The sequence below is a fragment of the Pan troglodytes genome, chromosome 1 (assembly GCF_028858775.2).
Source record: "Pan troglodytes isolate AG18354 chromosome 1, NHGRI_mPanTro3-v2.0_pri, whole genome shotgun sequence".
Lineage (NCBI taxonomy): Eukaryota > Metazoa > Chordata > Mammalia > Primates > Hominidae > Pan > Pan troglodytes.
The window spans coordinates 144390430-144411348 of record NC_072398.2 but is presented as its reverse complement, the minus strand read 5'-3'; the positions used below and the strand labels follow the sequence as shown (position 1 = coordinate 144411348).

At 37.6% G+C, this 20919-nt stretch overlaps 2 protein-coding genes across 17 annotated transcripts in view; one reads left to right on the top strand and one right to left on the bottom strand.

Moving 5' to 3' along the window:
• Positions 1–2861, bottom strand: part of LOC104001403 (uncharacterized) — a 121271-nt gene extending 118410 nt beyond the window's left edge. For 5 of the 8 annotated variants that reach the window (XM_063799894.1, XM_063799895.1, XM_063799900.1 and 2 more), the window contains exon 1: positions 1989–2861. In XM_063799894.1, coding sequence (XP_063655964.1) covers positions 2484–2861 — 378 coding nt within the window. In that variant the 3' untranslated portion in view covers positions 1989–2483. Of the gene's footprint in view, positions 1–1731 lie in introns of all 8 variants that reach the window. The other 3 variants (XM_063799884.1, XM_063799888.1, XM_063799892.1) reach the window with 1 other exon arrangement.
• The window catches only part of SH3GLB1 (SH3 domain containing GRB2 like, endophilin B1), a 39681-nt gene continuing 20888 nt past the window's right edge, over positions 2127–20919 (top strand). For 3 of the 9 annotated variants that reach the window (XM_054684637.2, XM_054684612.2, XM_054684575.2), the window contains exons 1-5: positions 2588–3096; positions 13910–14051; positions 16448–16543; positions 17726–17854; positions 20750–20883. In XM_054684637.2, the coding sequence (XP_054540612.1) occupies positions 3025–3096; positions 13910–14051; positions 16448–16543; positions 17726–17854; positions 20750–20883 (573 nt within the window). In that variant the 5' untranslated portion in view covers positions 2588–3024. 9 annotated transcript variants of the gene reach the window in all.

Sequence of the window (20919 nt, the reverse complement as noted above, 5' to 3'; positions counted from 1 at the left end):
ACTGAAGGAGAATTGAGCAACAAGCTAACTGGATGCAGCACATGATCTTTCTTGGCTGGGACGTTTTTGCTGTAAAGACATTGGAATAATTGGCAAAGTTTGAGTGGGGTTTCTAGGCAAAGGGTACACAGAAGTTTTTGTACTATTCTTGCAACAGTTTTCTTAGTTTGTAAATTGTTTCAAGTTAAAAAATTTGTTTTTAAAAAGAGGATGAAAATGAAAAATAGGAAACAGTTTCAGAGAAGAAATTGCCAGGATAGACCAATTGGTGGTGGGAAATAAGAGGAAATAATCAAAGGGGACTCAGATTTCTGGCTTAGGTGATTTGGTGTGTATGATTCAATTTATCAATGTAGGAAACCCAAGAAAAGAAGAATTTTCAGGAAAAGCAAACTATAACAGACTTGCCACTGGAAATATTGAATCTATGGATAAATAGTTGGAAATTTAGGCTGGGGGTGATGGTGTCACAAAAGAGCTTAGCACTGTAAACATCTTGATTTGATTACTTTCTTCACTTACTAAATCATTTGGGAATTCACTATGTTGCCTGTGTAAACCATAAAATATATAAAAATAAATAGGAAACGGACACTGCCCTTAAGGGACTGATATCTGGTAAGAGAAGTAGAATCAGTCTGTAGGCAAAGGGTAGAGACTGATGGAGCAAGTTCTAGAGGGTGACAAATTAGTTCTCAACCTTGGTCACACACTAAGAACACCTAGAGGAACTCCTAAAACATCCCAATGCCCAGTCCACACTCTGGGACTGGATCCAGGCATCAGTGGTTGCTTAAACTCTCCAGGTGATGCTGATGTGCAGCCAAGATTAAGGGAGCAGTGGCTCTACTCAGAACACCTGAGACACCTATTCCTTTGAAACATTTGGCAATGATGCAGGAAAGAGTGTGGAGAGAACAGGAGGTGGAAATAAGGAAATTTGGTTGAAGAGGCTTCTGCCAAACAGAGTGATGATTTATATTTTCTCTGTAAAGAAAGCGAATCAGCTGGGTGCGGTGGCTCACACCTGTCATCCCAGCACTTTGGGAGGCTGAGGCAGGCGGATCACTTGAGGCCAGGAGTTCGAGACCAGCCTGGCCCACATGGTGAAACTCTGTCTCTACTAAAGATATAAAAAATTAGCCGGGCGTGGTGATGCATGCTTGTAATCCCAGCTACTTGGGAGGCTGAGGCAGGAGAATCCTTGAACCCAGGAGGCAGAGGTTGCAGTGAGCTGAGATCACACCATTGCACTCCAGCCTGGGTGACACAGCAAAACTCTGTCTCAAAAAAAAAAAGTGTCAAAGGCTAAGAATAAGGATATATGAAAATAAGGTAAGTCTTTTATGGAGAATGGGGAAACAGGATTACAGCTACAGAGGGTGCAAAAGAAAGAAGTAACATTGTTGTTTTCCCAAGACTGGGAAGATCGAAACACTTGAGGATGAGGATTCAGGGACACCACTGTGTCCACCATTAAAGAATTTCCCCTTTAATGGTGGACACGGTGGTGTGATCCTTTTGTAGAGACGAGCATAGGTTATGGCAAATATACCTACTTTAAAAACAGCGCTCTGGGAAGAGAGTAAGTGCTTTTCCACATAAAGATCTAAAATAGACAATAAATGAGAAATAGGGTTTTTTATTATATATTCATTTTTCCATATTTCTGGAAAATGAAACAGACATGGAGTATTTCAAAGCTGGGAGAGACCATTATATTGGAGTTACCTTAGAAAGAGGGGGCTGTTTCTGCCACCACAACAAGGAATGAAACAACACAAATATTTACGTTTTCTTCTTGTCCTCATAATGCTTTTACTGCACTCGTCTTTCAACCTTTAACATCTACTGCATCTGTGACTGTTGTTTCAGTAAAACACGGAAGCTTGAATGTAAGCTCATTTCATTGCCTGCTGCACAACCACACAAAACAGCATTTTCTTATTCTTGAAATATGATAGCAACGTCTCCTTCCATGCTTGTACCTGTTTTAATTCCTTTCAAGCAGAGGCTGTATCGTGAAAAATGCTTAAGAAGTTATTTGGAACGACAGGATTTGGAACGGATGTCACATCATATTCTCATTTGTTATTAAAATTAGTCACGCTTAATTGTTAAGGACTATCCTGTGTCGCTCGCCATCTTTGTGTCCTCCACCTGGCACTTTGCTTTCACACAGTAGGCACGTAGCGTTGAGGTCCCGGAAGGTTGTCAAGTAACCGGCCAGGAGCTTGAGGGCAGGACATTGTCTCCGACACTTGATTCAGTGCCTGGCACACAGGAGGTATTCAATTATGCTGAATGAATGAGCAACCGGCTCGGTGGGGGACAGTAAACCCAACCCTATTCTGCGAACGTTCGCTGAGCGGCATCTAGGCCTCAGGGACCAAGTGTGTCGCGCGGTGCCATACCGTGACCGGGACCTGTCAGTTCTAATGTCCAGATATTGTAATTCTATGCTGTAACTCCTATATTTCCTCTTAAAACAAAAAGAGAAATGTGGGTCGTGTTCGCTGTGGGTTCTCGTTAAGTGCAAGCATACAGAAGCGCCGAGACCCCGCGCCTCGCCCTCGCCGCTTCCTCCACAGGAGCCGGGCGGAGCTCCCGGCGCGCCCCGGGGCTGCGCCGCCGCAATCCTCAAGGGGTCGCTGTTCCCGCGATAACCTCGAGAAAGGCTCCGCCCCGCGGCCCGCGCTTGTTTTTCCCTTGGGACCCGGGTCCACACGGCGGGGTCGCCCGTCCATCTCCGGCTCGCCCGCGGGGCCCATCGTCGACGTTAGCGGCCGTTCTCCAAGCCGACTGACCCATCCTTGGCGCTGCCGCCGCGCGCTTGTTCTCCTCCCTCGCCCCGCCTTCATCCTCCCCGTTCACGGAAACGACAGCTGCGGCTGCGGGGCTGGCGCCGCCTCCCTCCACCTACCACGTCTGCCCTCGCCGCTCTAGCCCTGCGCCCCAGCCCGGCCGCGGCGCCTCCGCCTCGCCGCCGCTAGGTCAGCCGGCTCCGCCCGGCTGCCGCCTAGGATGAATATCATGGACTTCAACGTGAAGAAGCTGGCGGCCGACGCAGGCACCTTCCTCAGTCGCGCCGTGCAGGTACCCTGGTGCTGGGGGGAAAAGGGGTGGCGGCGCCCGGGAAGGTTGAGGGAGGGGACCGCAGCTCGACGCGGCGCCCCCGGGCCTCGCCGACCACCCAGCGGGCCTGCTGCAGCCAGAGGCCTGGGAGATGGGCGCGGCCTGGTCCCCTCCCCGGGCCCGGCGGCGGATTTCTGCCCCGCTCCTGCCCAACCGCCGCTCCCTGGGAAGCGAGGCGGGGTAGGGACGGGGCCGGGAGCTTCCTTCCACCCCTGGGGAACACTAAGGCTGCACTGTCCGCCTTTCTGATACCACGACGTCAGTGCTCCTGTGGCCTCCACCCCGGGGCTGGCGGAGGCTTGCGAGTCGTTTGCGGTAACCGAGACACAGGCCATTCTTGCACTACCCCCAACCCTTTCCTTTCGTCTCTCACCCTCCCCTCGGAGTCCAAGAAGGGAGTTTCCTTTTCCTGTCCTTCAACCCAGAGAGCTGCCAACACAGTTCCCTCCGGCCCTCTTTCTCCCTGAAAGGACTGTCCTGGGCTTGGCAGCCCGCGGGGGAAATGGAGATCGCCAGTTGGCGTTGAGACTTTGCCAAGACCACAAGAAACCTAGGGTTGGGGGGTTTTCACTCTTTTTCAAAATGGGAAGCACCATCTGTAGATCAAGGAGAGATGCGGGGATATTGTTACGGCTGTAGTCACAGTAGTATGTTTTAAATATACTTTAAGGGGAAAAGTTGACTACCTCTCGATATTCTACAATCAAAGAAGTGTCAGTACTAAGGAACTTGGGCCGTTTCCCACAGTCATCACCCATGTTATGCCAACTCAGTAAATCTGTGAACAGATGTAAATTTCACAACATGAGTTATAAACAATCTGGTGTTTACGGTCACGGTAGCAACAACATTCTCTTTTGTAAAAAGAAAACAAAAATAATTTTCTAATATGCATACCAAATTGGTGCTGAAATGTAAATCTGTTCTATGGCTTTACTACTTTCCTTGCCTTTGCCCCAATTTTGTTGGCACAGTTGATCCTACATTGCACTATCCTTGGCTAAAGAGTAGTAGAGCTACAGCAAGGTAATAGCTGCCTATATTATGAAAAACCTGTCAAGCACTTTGTAATGCATTTGACATATTATCTCCAGTCTTTTCCATAACTTTGCCAGATAGATGTTATTAACCCCTTTTATATATGTGAGGAAGCAGCCTTACTGAGGTTAAGAAACTTGCACAACTAGTAAATAACCAGGTGCTGTCTGACCTAGTACTCCCAGCTGCTTTTTCTTACGGGATAAGCATTCCAGATTTAAGATAGCTAGAATAATAGAATGTTGTGGCCTAGAGAGACCTTAAAAATCATCTGGTTCAATCTGAGCATTTCCATATCAACAAGCAAGTAACACTTTAGAGATGGTAAATTCCTTCTAGCTTTTGATTTCTAAGTTCTAAAATCTGCATGGTGAGTAATAAGCTAGCTGCCTTAACCCTTTTCTTCCCTTCCTTCCCTAAAATATGATATATTGTAGACGTTGAGCCTTTATAGTTAAAATAATGTTTTGATTTAAATTCACTAGCTTCTAATAGTTCAAAGACAAGGTGCAAGAAGAATGAGTGATTGAGGGTCTGAAATGAATTTTGATGTGTGAGACACTTGTACACTTTTAACATTGACTGCAATAGAGGACTAGAGCCCTTGGTATTTTTGTTTGTCCTAGTGCTCGTTACCTATAATTCTAGATGCTTATGAGGATTTGACACTATATAATGCTACTCTTTTAAATACAGTTAAATATGTTTCAGACGTATAACTCACACCCCTTAAAGAGGACACATTTGCTAGAATTTAGTCTGATTTAAATTGTGGATAGACTCAATTTAAAAAATTAAATCTAGCAAAGCTCTCAAAATGTGTACTTCCCAAAGAATTTTAATTCCTTGTTGCAAATTCTTTAGGAAAAAGTTTTAAATTTTATGCTAATCTGTTAGCCATCAAATAATTTTCTTTTCAGTTTTAAATATTTAAGTGTCTACTGCATGTCTGATGTCTGCTTGTGGCTACTATGGACACTGGTGATACAGCAGTGAATAAAATCAGCAAAGTGTCTGCCCTCCTGAAGCTTACATTGTAGCGGAAGATAAGCTTGTAAATACATCAGGTGGTGATAAAAATCATGGCCAGAAGAATAGAATAACGCAGAGACGGTGGTTGTTAATATCTTTATTAGTATTTTCTAACATTAGTATCATGTATAGATAGGATGGTCAGGGCAAGTCTTTCTAATAGGATGAAATTCAAGAGACCTCAAGGAAGTGACAGACCTAGTTTTTTTTGGAATAAAAGTATTTCGGGCAGCAGGAAGAAGTACAAAGACTGAAGTTGCAGGGGCATTAAGGAGACCAATGAAGGAGCTGTGGCCATAATACAGGTAAAAGGCGATTGTAACTTAGATTACAGTGGTAGCAGTGAAGGTTCCAAATTATCCAGTATTGGCTGTTGGATTGGCTGTGAGGTATGAGAGAAAGATGAGTTAAGGATGACTCCAAGGTTTTGGCTTGAGCCGTTTATTAAGGGAAAAATTTTAGGAGAAACAGACTCCTTTAATGTGTCTGTAATTGTTAGAGATACATACTGAAATGTTTATGGATAAACATATCATATCTGAGATTTGGTTTTTACAGGGTATTTTTTTTTTTTTTTTTTGAGATGGAGTTTGGCTCTTGTTGCCCAGGCTGGAGTGCAATGGCACGATCTCAGCTCATTGCCTTCGCCTCCCCGATTCAAGCCAATCTCCTGCCTCCGTCTTTCAAGTAACTGGAATTACAGGCATGCTCCACCACGCCCAGCTAATTTTGCATTTTTAGTAGAAATGGGGTTTCACCATGTTGGTCAGGCTGGTCTTGAACTCCTGACCTCAGGATCCACCTGCTTCGGCCTCCCAAAGTGCTGGGATTACAGGTGTGAGCCACCACACCAGTTGAGATTAGCGTTTGAATATTTCAAAAGAAAAAAACAGAAGTCGCTGAAACAACAGCAACAGAATGTTGATAGTTGTGGAAGGTTGGTTATGGGTTCATGAGGTTTCATTATACTGTTATACTTTTGTATGTTTGACATTTTCCATAATACTTTTTTAAAGATAAAATTTGTAAGAAAAAAAAAGGATGCTTCTAAAATAGAACATGTGAAATTTGGAATGCTGTGTGGTAGTTTTCAACAAAACACTGCTTTCTCATCTCAGTATTTATTTCATCACTGAGTTCCTACATTAAATTGCATTGACATCAGTATAATGCCAAAGTACCAAGTTTCATGCTAAGAATAGCTTAAGAGCTATGCCAATATCTCTTTATAAGCAGTAAGAACAGTAGAGAGAGAAACGTTCACATTTATAAATAATAATTTTCATTCAAATCAAATTGTACCATAAGGAATATGCCATTCTTTGGTTGGCCAACGCCATACATTGTTTTCCATTTTACTTAAAAATTTCTAAGTTAAAAATTAAACATGTTTCTTGTTTTAAAAAAAGGTCAGATCAAACTAATAAAGCACATAGATGAGTCCCATCACCACTCCACTTCCCTCCTTTTAAAATTTGTTTATAAGCCTTGGTACTTTAAAAAGAATGTTAGACTAGAATGTATAAATGAGTAGGAATGTTTATTCTTAACTAGCCCATTTGGGTGCTTGTTTTTAAGTACCTCAAGATGGTAAAATACAAAAGTATCAGGTAATTCACCCTTGCTTAATTGTTATTTTACTAGAGTTTTAAATGCCATTTATTCTTAGAATCCATCTTTTTAGTCCAGACTTCTTAGTTGAGCATTAAATACTCCCTTACAATCTGGTCCTTTCTCTCACTTATATAAACACTGTATTCCAAATTATTTTTTAATTTCCAAAATATCTTCTACTTATTTTAGGCTTTTGTTCATATAGTTAGACTCCTCTTAAGTGTCCTGTCTGCCTATTCTTTCCTTTCCTTAAGATACAACTTTATTCATCTCCAAAATGGAGAGAGTAAAAAAAATTTTTAAATAAAAGTAAAATAAACTTTTTTTAAAGATATAGCTTCAAATCCATCTCAGCTGATAAGGCTTCTTAGACCACAAGAGCTTGCTGTGAAATCCCGAATCATTTTCAATTCCAAATGATTAGGTGGCACTTTTCTTCTAATGAACTGTTATGTTAGATCTCTTGGAACTCTAAAGTTCTGTTACTCTGACTTTCACATCTTTAATAAGTTTGTATGTGCTAAGGCATCAACTCTGTTTCTTATTCCCCTCTTACAACATCTAACATGGTTCATCTTTTATATCATTTTAGCCAGGCAAATTATCATCCATATGTGAAGTTTAATCTTTGAAGGGCAACAATAAGCATGTTAAATAACGGTATCTTTATTAGTATTTTCTAACATTGTTTGCGGACCTTGAAGTTAGCTAATACCAGTATAAATTGAGTACCTCCTAGGTGCTTGGCGTTGAAAGATACAAAGCTGAATAAGACCCTGTTCCTGCCCTCAGAGACTTCATAGTAATAGTCTCAAACTTGTCATAAATCTTATTTGTACTAAATAGCCATTTTGTGAATAACTTTATTTGATAAATCTTTCAAGTGGATAAAGGAACAAGAGATGTGTTTTTAACTCAGAATTCTTATTGAAGCAAAACTTTGCTCACCATCATTAAAATAAGAGCATAGACTTTCTAAAAAGAATTTTTCAAATCAAATTACTTAGGGAGTTCATTTTAATTTTCTGACATTTCCTCTAAACTGATTATTAAAGTCATACTATGAAATTCGTGAACACCAGCTATTTTCTAAGGAATATAGTTCTTAAAATATAGTTTTGAGCTTGGCCTTGATCTCCCATTTATTTCAGCAAGTGTCATGGTGTGTCTAAGGATGTAAAGATGAATACGATGTTGCCGTTCAATAGCTCCTGTCAGACCCTCCCTGGAGTTTCAGTTTGGCCAAACAACTCTCTCAAGCACTTCTGAAATCCTATTTCTTTTACAGAATTCACACCGTGACAACTTCACCATGTTTCTTAAATTCTAATAAATAAAATATGTCACATTCGAAATCCATACATTTTCTTGTTATATAAAAACTCTACATGTTTAGTGTTACTTAAAACTGTTTTCACATCCTTTGGTGCTATTTGCATTACTTTAGTAAAATAGATAGAAGATAGTTTGTTAACCTGATGTTAAAATTTACACTTATGTACTACATGAGTAAGGTAATTAGAAAATCTATAAAACTCTTTTCAATTCATCATATTTCTTGAAAGAATTTTTTTTTTTTTTTTTTTTTGAGACGGAGTCTCGCCCTGTTGCCCAGGCTGGAGTGCAGTGGCACGATCTTGGCTCACCGCAACCTCCGTTTCCCAGGTTCAAGCTATCCTCCTGCCTCAGCCCCCCCTGGTAGCTGGGATTACAGACACGCGCCACCGTGCCCGGCTAAATTTTGTATTTTTAGTAGAGACGGGGTTTCACCATGTTGGCCAGGCTAGTCTCGAACTCCTGATCTCAGGTGATCCACCCGCCTCGGCCTCCCAAAGTGCTGGGATTACAGGCATGAGCCACCGTGCCTGGCCTTTCTTGAAAGTATTTTTAAGGTAATGACAGAGCTACAAATTAATCCTAAACTCTTAACCACACCCAACTGATGTACTCCTAGTTGCTTTGCTACTATATTTAAAATGATCAAACACCTAAGTCAATTACTTTAATATTCTTTGGAGACCAGCTTACTGAAAGAACCTCAACACAGTTAATATATTTGAAGCAAAACTCCAGCACAGTGAAGTAACAGTAATAACAGCTGAAATTCCTAAATGGGCCAAAGAGGAAAGTAAAGTAATGCAGCATGCACTAAACCAAGCGATACATATTTAAATAGTTATGAATGAGTTTAGAACAGTGGTTCTCAGTCTTGGCTGCACTTAAAATACTTGGGGAATCTTTATAAATGCCAATATATGAGCTACACCCCAGTCCAATTAAATTAGAATCTTAGGGGTTGGATCAGACCAGACATCAGTGTTTTCTAAAGCTCCCTCAAGTAATTCTAAAGAACAGCCAAAATTGGGAACCAATGGAGAAAGATGCACCTTACAGTTTACTAATACATTACTCAGAGTCTGTGTTACATATTTTCCAAGAAATTTAAATTACTTTTAGAGTATTACTCTTTAGTAATACTGGTGATTAGAGTTTGCATTAAATAGATGTCTTTGATCACACACCCATTTTATTTGTAGTCTTTTTTTTTTCTAAAAGTAGAGTTTGGAATCCAGGCTCCTTATTTAATAATGTGGGTTATATGCCTATCCTGTAGTAAAAGAAGGATTACAGTGCCTGGTATAATGTAGCCGACTCAAAGACAATTCTTTCTGCAAAGCAATATTTAGAGAAAATATATAAAAGGGGATTAAACTTTTATTCTTATGCCACTTTGCCATATTACAAATGAAATATGAAAAAATTAGGTATCAAATTATATTTTAGAAAACATTGAGTTTAATGACTTACTAAGAAGATGCTTATTTACAGTTTGCCTTTTATTTTAGGTTGTTTACACAAAAGTTCTTAATTATTAAACTATACTGCCATCTATTCATTAAAAGATATGCTTAAAATCAACTAGTTTCTCATTAATACCTGTTATCAAGAGATTACAAAATCAGTAATGATTTTTGACTTGAAGATGTTGAAAACTAAAATTTTTATGGGTTAATTTAAAATTTTTTGGTAACTAGGAAAGGGATCTTTTTTTAAAAGAAAGAATTAATAGGTCTTTTGCCCTTCTGAAAAGGTGCCATTATTATAATTTTGTTTGAGTCAAGGCAGTATTCTCCTAGTAGATCGTAAAATCCTTGAGGGCAAGAAGTACATCATATGCTGATCATCTTGCTGTAGAAGCCATAAATATTTTTGATTAGTAATTTAAATATTAATTTAGTTGAGATGACTCCTAGTGTCTGTAGTAGATGCATTATTTACAGTGCTTTAGAGAAAATGTATTAAATATTGTATTTGTTATCTTAATAAAGTGTACTTCTGATTAATTATGGAAAAATCCTTTTGCTTCCACCAATGATAAAATTTGGGAAATATTATGTCTTTTACAATTATATATTTAAGTAATAAGATTTAAATTTATAATTTCAATTTTAAAATATGATAGCATTAGCAATGTCCTTATTGTGTGTCTTCCTCCCTTTTATTCATTCATGATAGGATTTAGTTTACTAATTTTGGTGAATAATTATTGAATATCTTGTAGAAAGCAGAAGTGATCTGGGGGAGAAAGCTGTCCAGAGTGCTGCGAACAGACATAGGAGAAAGGAAGCACAGAATATGATTGGATAATAGTAATAGAAATAGAAAATACTAATTTTGGAAATCAGCAAGTATTTACTGGAAGGGTAGTATAGCATGATAAGACTATGACTCAAACAGATGTGAGATTGAATCCCAACAATGACACCTTGGACAAAGTGTTTAATCACCCTGAGTCTCAATTTATTAATCTCTACAATTATTCTTACTTTATTTTAAGATTCTTTCAAGTATTTGTTGTAGAATGCACAGCTTAGTTAATGGAATTTTTGAACATACACTAAGCCTTGACACAGAAGTATGAGAAAGATGTAAATGGTCTTGTTGAAAAAATAAAACATTAAAAAAAGAAATTAGAAAATAAAACTATATATAATGTGCTGAAATATGAAACATAGAAACATTGTCATGTGACCCTTCCTACAGTACTGCTATTTTCTAAACAGGTTTTCTGTAATTAGACTGTCTCACTCATGTCTAAGGGTTCCATGTATCTTCTGAACTAAAATAGTTAAAAAAAAAAAAAACTACTAATTGTGTGTGTTTGTAGAATCTTTATCAGTTAACATATTTTCTTTCTTCCTCAGACTCATACAAATAAATCACTTGGTGCAAATACCCATCTTTGCTCTGTTATACTTTCATACTCTTTTCAAAAAGAATATATATTTATTGAGATACCTGGGAGGCAGTATCATGAGAGTCACAAAGAAAATGTTAAATAATTAAGCAAACAGGCCTTTTTACCTGAAGATTGAAGTGTTTTATTTTCCAAATAATTAACTTTCTAATTGCTGATTTTCCTGAAATACTGTCGGGAGAAAACTTGCCCTGAACCCCAGTTTGTATCAGATAAATTCAGTGACTATTTTATTTTATATTTATTTATTTTATTATTAACTTATTAATTAGAGATAGAGTCTTGCTGTGTCACCCAGAATGGAGTGCAGTGGAGTGCAGCTGGGACTACAGGTGTGCACCACCATACCTGGCTAATTTTTTGGATTTTTTTGTAGAGACGTGGTTTCGCCATGTTGCCTAGGCTGGTCCTAGAACTCCTGAGCTCAAGTGGTCTGCCTGCCTCAGCCTCCCAAAGTGCTGACATTACAGGCAGGGGCACCTGCTCCTGGCCATAAGTACTGATTTTATTTATTGATCTGTTGATTTTTCTATTAATCTATTCTTGGTTGTTAACTATAAGTTAAGGATTTCCACAGAGAAATTAATATTTAATATGTGTGAGGGTGATGCTAATGAGCTTAAAGAAATTGTGCAACTGGAAGATAAATCATCAGGACTACACACTCTTTCCTTAGATCTTAACATAGTTCATATCATTCAGTCACAGGTCGTTTGTTACCTACTCAGAGATGCTGTTTCTCTAACTACCCCCATCTCACACTCCTCAAACTCCTGCTCCCCTTTCTAGGCCCAAGTTGCCCATCCCTCCCCCACTGAAGCCTTCCCTGATTCTCCTGCTCTCCCTCTTCCTCTCCCTGAAGAATGAATTCTTTCTCTGTACTTGGATTTGTATGTCACTCAGAAACAAACCAACCATGTTGGTCCTCTTTACCATCTTCATATCTTTATATCCTTATTATCAGATTATTTATTTATCTATTGTCTGTCTTTGCCATTAAAATGTAAGCTTCATAAGAACAGAAACCTTATATGTTTTGTTGGCTGCTGAAACCCATGTGTTTAGAAGAGTGCCTAGCACATATGTAGGTGCTTAATAAGTTTGTTGAAGGAATAAACAAAATGAACAAACAAATGGATAAACTTGCTTATTAAAGGGAAATTTATGCATGCAGTTTCAATTTTTAAGGGGCTAAGTGAATTTTCTTTAGATCACTCTTTATAGGTGATGTTCACCTGAGTGAAAAGTATTCCCTTTCTTCCCTTCCTATTGGTCACTTTATCTGGGAGTTATTTTATCTAGCCATTGGTGGTAGACTTTGAACATGTAAAAGTCTAGTAGGAGGTCTGTTGCTTAGAATCTTCAGGGATCTGTAAAGACTACGGGGTTCTCTGTTAAGAATGAGGTTGCATAGTTTATCCAGCTGGCCTTGGGATCAGGGTTTGCTTTTGCTCAGTGCCCAGTCCTCCAGCTACACTGCAAGTTTATGGGCTTAGGCAATAGCTTTGTAACTGCTATTTTTGGTTCTACCCACTGGGTCAGGAGCTGGCTATAGACCATTCTCAAAAAGACCCAAGGCTTTACAAAAGCTATTTAAGCTGTTATTTCTAGCCCCTAAACAGGAGCCTCAGTGGAGATTGTAACCAGAAGTCTAAGAATAGAATTCTAGAGGACCCTTCAGCTAAAGGTGCTGATAATAACCTGAAAGTATTAAACCAAGAAGAAGGATGCTGAAAGAAACAATAAAACTCAGAAAATAGAGTAGCAAACGAGATTTTTGAGAAACGAAAGGAGAAAAAGGCAAGGTGAACACTGTTTTGTCAGCCAGAAGTGAGTCATTACTGAGCACAGAATTAATGCTAGTGATATACCTGTGTTAAGATGGGAGGAAGCCACATATTCTAGAGGAAAATGATGTATGATAAACAGCTTGAGTCATCACCTCTAATGTTTAATTAAAAGTATCCAGAAGGCTGTAGATCTACACAGAATCTTTTTACCGCTTTATTATTATATAGGCAATGCTACCTTTTCTCAAATACCAGTATATTCAATAATAAAAATTGATTCATTGAGTACGTTTAACCACATTTTATGACCTTTAAAAGATGTCTTCATAGCATGAATAGGATATGTTCCAAAAGTTAGTCTATAAATAAATTGCTGGAACATATCCTCAGCAGCTTAAATGACAGGTTTTATGGTATGTTCTGGGAAACTATTTATCTAACTAGGTGTGATTAAAGTGCTAATAAGACATAAACCACAATAAACATTAACAGCTCTTTCAAAACTTAATAATTACAAGGCACCGAACAAAGTGATTTGCATACACAATCATACTTAATCCCCCAAACACTATAAAATATGTATTGTCTCTCTTTTATAATAGAGGGTACTAAAGAAAAAATATTCAATACATTGCTCAGCTCACACAGCAAGGAACAAAGTTAAGATTTGAATTCAGATCCAACTGACTCAAAGCTCTTACTCCTTAACTGTTATCCTAGTCTACCTAGGATAGGTAGTTGAAATAGTTGCATGCTTTATATACCAAGAAGTATACTTAGGTTTTCTGTAGAATTCACACCATACATTTTAGCAGAACTAAGGGTATGTGATGACTGTAAGGTAAGGTCATGCACAAAAGAAGTATGGATAAATTACCATAGGAGCAAAAAAAAGTATTCATAAGCAATGGCTTACAAAGCTGGAGCATGGTTATTTGTATGTTTAGGATTGTTTAGCTTTGAATTTGCTTTTTACTTATTGATATGGTTCCCTAAAATTTATTTGCAGTATATTTAATTTTTGTTTTACAATCAATAACAGTTCACAGAAGAAAAGCTTGGCCAGGCTGAGAAGACAGAATTGGATGCTCACTTAGAGAACCTCCTTAGCAAAGCTGAATGTACCAAAATATGGACAGAAAAAATAATGAAACAAACTGAAGTGTTATTGCAGCCAAATCCAAGTAAGAAACTCTACCTCTTGTGTACCTTAAGTACTATTAGTGGGTTTTTAAATGTTAAAAAAAAAAAAGTTTTAATGGCCATCTGAAAACATAGGATTTTTTTATTGTAGCTTCAGGGTCAGTGGGTTTTTTTGTGTGTGCTTTTGTGAAGAGGAAGTGATAAACAGCTACGTACCTAACCAATTTTAAAATGATATTTTTCAGTCTTTTATAGAATCCTTGTAAAAAATCTCAATTTTAGGCAGTGACTTTGAATTTTAAGATTTATGAGCAGCTGTGTATATAAATGTTTTCCTTTTTCATCTAGGGAAGAATTCTCCCTAGATAATTAAGACAAAGTTATATAGTTGCTTAAGTAGGTACCATTTTTTATGTTTAAGTTTTTGGTGTGTTTTTTTGTTTGTTTGTTTGTTTGTTTTTTGAGACAGAGTCTCGCCCTGTCGCCCATGCTGGAGTGCAATGGTGTGATCTTGGCTTACTGCAACCTCCACGTCCCAGGTTGAAGCAATTCTTCTGCCTCAGCCTCCCAACCTCCACCTCCCAGGTTGAAGCAATTCTTCTGCCTCAGCCTCCCAAGTAGCTGGGATTACAGGCATGTGCCACCACGCCCAGCTAATTTTTTTTTTTTTTTGTATCTTTAGTAGAGATGGGGTTTCACCATGTTGTCCAGCCTAGTCTCGAACTCCTGACCTCGTGATCCACCTGCCTCGGCCTCCCAAAGTGCTGGGATGACAGCCATAAGCCACTGCGCCCAGCCTATGTTTAAGTTTTACATTTTCACATAAATTATTTCATTTCATCTTCAGACAACTATGAGATTTTCAGATAAGTCAACTCAATAATCTTGCAGTTAAGGTGCATAATTGTTTAGTGACTGAAACTCATGAGTTAGCATCTTGTCCAATGTAGCATAGCTAATTAGAAGTGGAAATTGGACTAGAACCAGGTGTATGAACATCCAGTCTTTTCACTGTGAGCTTTGCATATCAAAACTGAAGAACAAAGGTACGATGTATGCTTTCCTTCTTTTTTCCCCAATGTTGTTTGGGACCAAGTTGTGATATGACATATGCTTACTTTTAGATACTAACTTAAACTTCAAGCACTATATAAATATTAGCAGTTCTCTATCATTTTAGTTAAATAGTAGTGACTTTTTAAATACACCTTTTGGTTGAAAAACTTAACTGTTGAGTTCTGTGCTCAGTACCTGGGTAACAGGTTCATGTGTACCCCAAACTTCAGCATCATTCAATATACCCAGGTAGCAAATCTGCATGTGTACTCCTTGAATCTAAAATAAAAGTTGGAAATAAAATAAGCTTTTTGCACTTTGAGTGAGTCCTAATGTCTTTGGACACCATGTAATATTTTTTATTCATTTAAGGCCATTTAAATTCTACACTCTGGCACTTTTATTAAAAGTAATAGACATTTTTCCCCTTGTTCTAAACATATTTTTCTGAATGGGAAATAAGCTCATTCACAACTGGTAAACAGGGAAATAAAATACAATTCCCTCCTGCCCCTGTTTTGTGCCAGGAAGTAGTAATAATTGTTTTTGTTTTTTGTTTGTGCTGTGGTTTTTTTGTTTTGTTTTGTTTGAGACAGAGTCTTGCTGTGTCACCCAGGCTGGAGTGCAGTGGTGCGATCTTGGTTCACTGCAACCTCCACCTCCTGGGTTCAAGCGATTTTCCTGCCTCTGCCTGCTGAGAGTAGCTGGGATTACAGGTGTCCGCCACCATACCCGGCTAATTTTTGTATTTTTAGTAGAGACAGGGTTTCTCCATGTTGGCCAGGCTGGTCTCGAACTCCCGACCTCAGGTAATCTGTCCGCCTCAGCCTCCCAAAGCGCTGGGATTACACGTGTGAGCCACCATGCCCGGCCTGTGCTCTGGTTATTAAGTTACATAGGTTTTGAGTAGCCAAACCTAACACTCCTTTTCTTGTAATTCCTATGTTGTTTTCAATGTATGATCTTCTGGAAATGGGTTTTTCAAAAATATATTATGCAGAAATACATATTACATTGTAGCAGAATTGCCTGCATATTTAAGATTTTATTATAACCTATTGAAATTAAACATTTATTAGTATTCCAAATATTTTATTAACTGAACGAAGTCAGCATAAGATTCCATTTTAAACTTTTGGCCAGATAGGTAGAAAAGCAGTCAAAATTAAGAATCAGAGTCAAAACACAAAGCTGTTTTTTTTTTTTTTTTTGAGACAGAGTCTCACTCTTTCACCTGGGCTGGAGTGCAGTGGCACAATCTCTGCTTACTGCAAGATCTGCCTCCTGGGTTCAAGTGATTGTCCTGCCTCAGCTTCCCGAGTAGTTGGGATTACAGGCATGCGCTACCACACCTGGCTAATTTTTGTTTTTTTTTTTTTAGTAGAGACGGGGTTTCACCATGTCAGCCAGGCTGGTCTCAAACTCCTGACGTCGAGTGGTCTACCTGCCTTGGCCTCCCAAAGTGCTGGGATTACAGGCATGTACCACCACACCGGGCCAAAATGAAGTTCTGAAATTTAACTAGTATCTTCTAAATGGTTATGTTTTAAAAAGCTCTTTTTGGTTTTAACTATTTAAAGGTATTTAATTTCTGCTTTAAAACTTCTGATTTTGTACTAGAATCTACCACAAAAGCAAGTATTATTACTATACTCTATTTTATGTATTATAACTAAACCTTTTACCAACTCCTGAAATGTTTCTGTTACTGGTTCAGCTCATTTTTTAAATTTTCAGTGCACTGTGTGAAACTTCCGCATGCGTAGGAATCTATGTGAGGTACTTAGAGGGAACCTATTTGACTTAGCTTCAATTTATGCTTAATCGTTGTTTCTGGAAACTTAAGCCATGTTTTCACTTGTCCTGAAATACCTCTAGGTTGGACAGCATTGTAAATGTTAATATCTTTGGTCTTAAGCATTTTGCTAACCAAGTGTTTATTCAGCTTTTATTTTTTCCCCTTTCCATTTATTCTAATGTTCTATTATTGCTTTAACCTTTCGTATTTTAAACTTATTTTTAATGATGAAATCTTTTGAGTGAATGCATGCTCAGAGATATACTTGTATACTTTAAACATAAACTAAAGCCAAGGCATCATATTGCTGATCTGTCTGTAGACTATTCCAAGCCTGGATTGTTCTATTCCTTAAGCGCCTGTGTCTATATTTAGACTCTAGGCAAGAAAAAGAGAGAGCAAATGCTCATGCTAAAGCTGTCAGATGTAAGTCTTTGGTTCTTCCAGGTACTTTATATCTATATTTTCCTAGCCAGAAATCCTGATTTTGAAATTATGAATGTACATTCAGAGTAAAAATTAGAGTTAAAATGCTACAAACAGGGCAAAGACACCTTCAATAAATATTAAGTGAATTAATCAGTCCTTTTCTGGAACTTAAAATCTTGTAGAATACTCAAATAATAATTTTATTTTATTTTAAAATGCTTTTGTGCCAAGATACTTTATCAAATTTCTAAAATATAATTTTTTAGTTATATAATAGTCTAACATAAAATTTAAAAAATTATTTATTAAGATATGTGCTTGAATGAATGCTAACTTTAGGAGATGACAAATGGCTGCTGATAGGGGAAAAAAACAATCTTCTAATTAGTTTTGCTTTTTAGAAATCATTGGTAATTTTAACCTTTCTCCTAGATGCCAGGATAGAAGAATTTGTTTATGAGAAACTGGATAGAAAAGCTCCAAGTCGTATAAACAACCCAGAACTTTTGGGACAATATATGATTGATGCAGGGACTGAGTTTGGCCCAGGAACAGCTTATGGTAAGTGAAATGCAAAAAGTTCTAATAAGGGATATCTTTATGTTTAGATTTATTAGAGATGTCATTAACATATTAGTAGGCCGGGTGCAGTGGCTCACACCTGTAATCCCAGCACTTTGGGTGGCTGAGGGGGGTGGATCACGAGGTTAGGAGATCGAGACTATCCTGGCTAACATGGTGAAACCCCGTCTCTACTAAAAATAACAAAAAATTAGCTGGGTGTGGTGGCAGACACCTGTAGTCCCAGCTACTTGGGAGGCTGAGGCAGGAGAATGGCGTGAACCTTGGACGTGGAGCTTGCAGTGAGCCAAGATCACACCACTGCACTCCAGCCTGGGCCACAGAACGAGACTCTGTCTCAAAAAAAAAAACAAAAAAAAAAACATAGTAGTAGAATTGGTTTTAACTTCAAATTTATGTTAAAAATTTTTGATGAAGTGAGAAATATAGGCAAATATGTACAGTTAAATGTAATATTTAATATATTCAAGCATATATTTATTTAGAGAATTCACATCTTTTTTACTTCTAAAAAGTTTAATGAATTCTTCACTTGTTCTCCCAGTGATCTTACAATACCTATGTTGTAATACTTGTGATATTGCAATTATTGTTTGCATATGTCTCTTCATTTTTAAAAAAGCTTTCTTAGGGCTTATTTTATGTTAAAGGTACTTGGCACATAGTTCTTGAACAAATCAGTGCTTTTGTTATAATTTTGCAATAATGTCAGTAACCAAAAAATATTAACAATTGTTATCTCTGGATATTTGGATTACATTTCATTTCTGTTTTTCTCTTATGTATTTCAAATTTTCTATAGCCGTGGTTTAGTTACACTAGCTTTATTAGTTGCTGTACAGACTTTAAATGTATAGCCCTGAAGCTCAAAGTTACATACACATCTTTATTGTCACTCTAATTTTCTCATAACATGAGACTATTACAGATTTCAGTAGCTTCTTTTCCTGTTGTTTATGTCTAATAATAATTCTCTTTATACATCTGCAAGATACTGGTCTTTGGATATGAAATGGTAGGTAGATTAAATTAATTTCTACACATAGTTCTGATTTACAGAATGGTTTATAAATTCTAGGATTAAATGAATTTTAAGCTTTAGTAGTTATCTTTATGTCAGAAAGAAATAACCTAAATATTGTTGAATGCCACTAATCCATTGACAGGCTTTTTTAGATACACAACTTTGAAACTTCTACATTGTGTTCTTCAAAATCTAATTTTTAAGTCTGAAAATGCTTAGAACTTCAAAATAAAATTATTTCTGAATTTTACTGTTAATTTTTAGAAAAATGTTATACATTAAACAGACGTTTTATTGCCTACTTGTGCCAAGCTCAGTTAGATGCTGGGATCATAAAGGTATGTGAAAGGAACCCAGCAGCCCCTTCCTTTACCAGGCTGAAGAAGGTTTTAGCAGAGCATGAACATTAGTAAAGGCTTCTAGATTTTCTTCCCTTTTAAATCTTCTTAATCTGTTTGCACCTCTAGTAATTCTAGTGAATGTACCCTAGAATTGGGCTTTGTGAACCTATTACCTTATTAGTAATTAATACTAAAAATTGAGTATCACAGGCATGGGCTAAGCATTATATAGTATATATATTTACATATTAATTCTCATTTATATCCTGCTTTTAAGATAAATTATATTACCTTCATTTTAAAGACAAGGAAACAGGTTTGGAGAAGTTAAATAATTAATCCACAGTCACAGCTAGTATAGTAATTCAAATGAAGATCTGTCTGTATCCAGTGACGGAGCTCTTAACTACTATCCGTATTACCTTCCTTATCAGTCAGATCAAAGCGTATCCTAACATGAAGGGATTAAGATCCTTAGAGCTAAAGCTTATGAGAAATAAAACTAGGAGTGGAACCCTGATCTTGCGGTGTCCTTTCTTTCTACTCTACTTTGTACTGTACTTGCCCTATTTAAGTATCAGAGTATATGTATTGCAAAAGCATGGATTTTTTAACTTAAGATATCACTATGAACTATTACTTATAGATACTTCAGATGATAACTACAAGGATGTAGAAACAGGACAAATTGTGACTTGATCTCTTGGAAGCATTATACTTTTATAAGTATAACTACAGTCACCCCTCGATATCCATGGGGGATTGGATCCAGGCCCGCCACCCTGAGGATACCAAAATCCATGGATACTCAGGTGTCTTATATAAAATGGCATAGTGTTTGCATATAACCTATGCACATCCTCCCTTGTACTTTAAATCATCTGAATGTAAATGCTGTGTAAATAGTTGTTATGCTGTATTTTTTAGGAAATAATGACAAGGGAGAAAAGTCTGTACATGTTCAGTACAGAGGCAACCATCTTTTTTTTTTTTTTTTTTTTTTTAATAGTGACAGGCCCTGCTGTGTTGCCCAGGCTGGCCTTAAACTCCTGGGCTCAAACGATCCTCCTCCCTCAGCTTGGAGTAGCTGGGACTGCAGGCATATGCCACCACTGTGCCTGGCTCCTCAGCCATCCTTTTTTTTTTTTCTGAATATTTTTGATCTGTGGTTGGTTGAATCCATGGATGCAGAACCCATAGATACAGAGGGCCGACTGTGACCGTAAATATTTTGGGGTATATTTGCCCTCTTTAGTCCCATTGGTAGAATTGGTACAATTATCTATGCTACAATAGGAAGTTCATCTTTGTCTCCTTCATTTAGACACATACTCTTAAATTTACTTTTAAAATAAAACTACCTTAATTACAGTTAATTCTATTTGGTTTTACTTTAGCAAGCAAGTTACAGCTAACTTTTAAACAGACCAAATTGCTGATTTATCTTTACATGATTTTATTTTCTGATATTACCAGACAATGATTTTTAAAAACATTTTTCCTTTGCAGGTAATGCCCTTATTAAATGTGGAGAAACCCAAAAAAGAATTGGAACAGCAGACAGAGAACTGATTCAAACGTCAGCCTTAAATTTTCTTACTCCTTTAAGAAACTTTATAGAAGGAGATTACAAAACAATTGCTGTGAGTTGAAAAATGTCCCCTTTATTTAGTAAAATC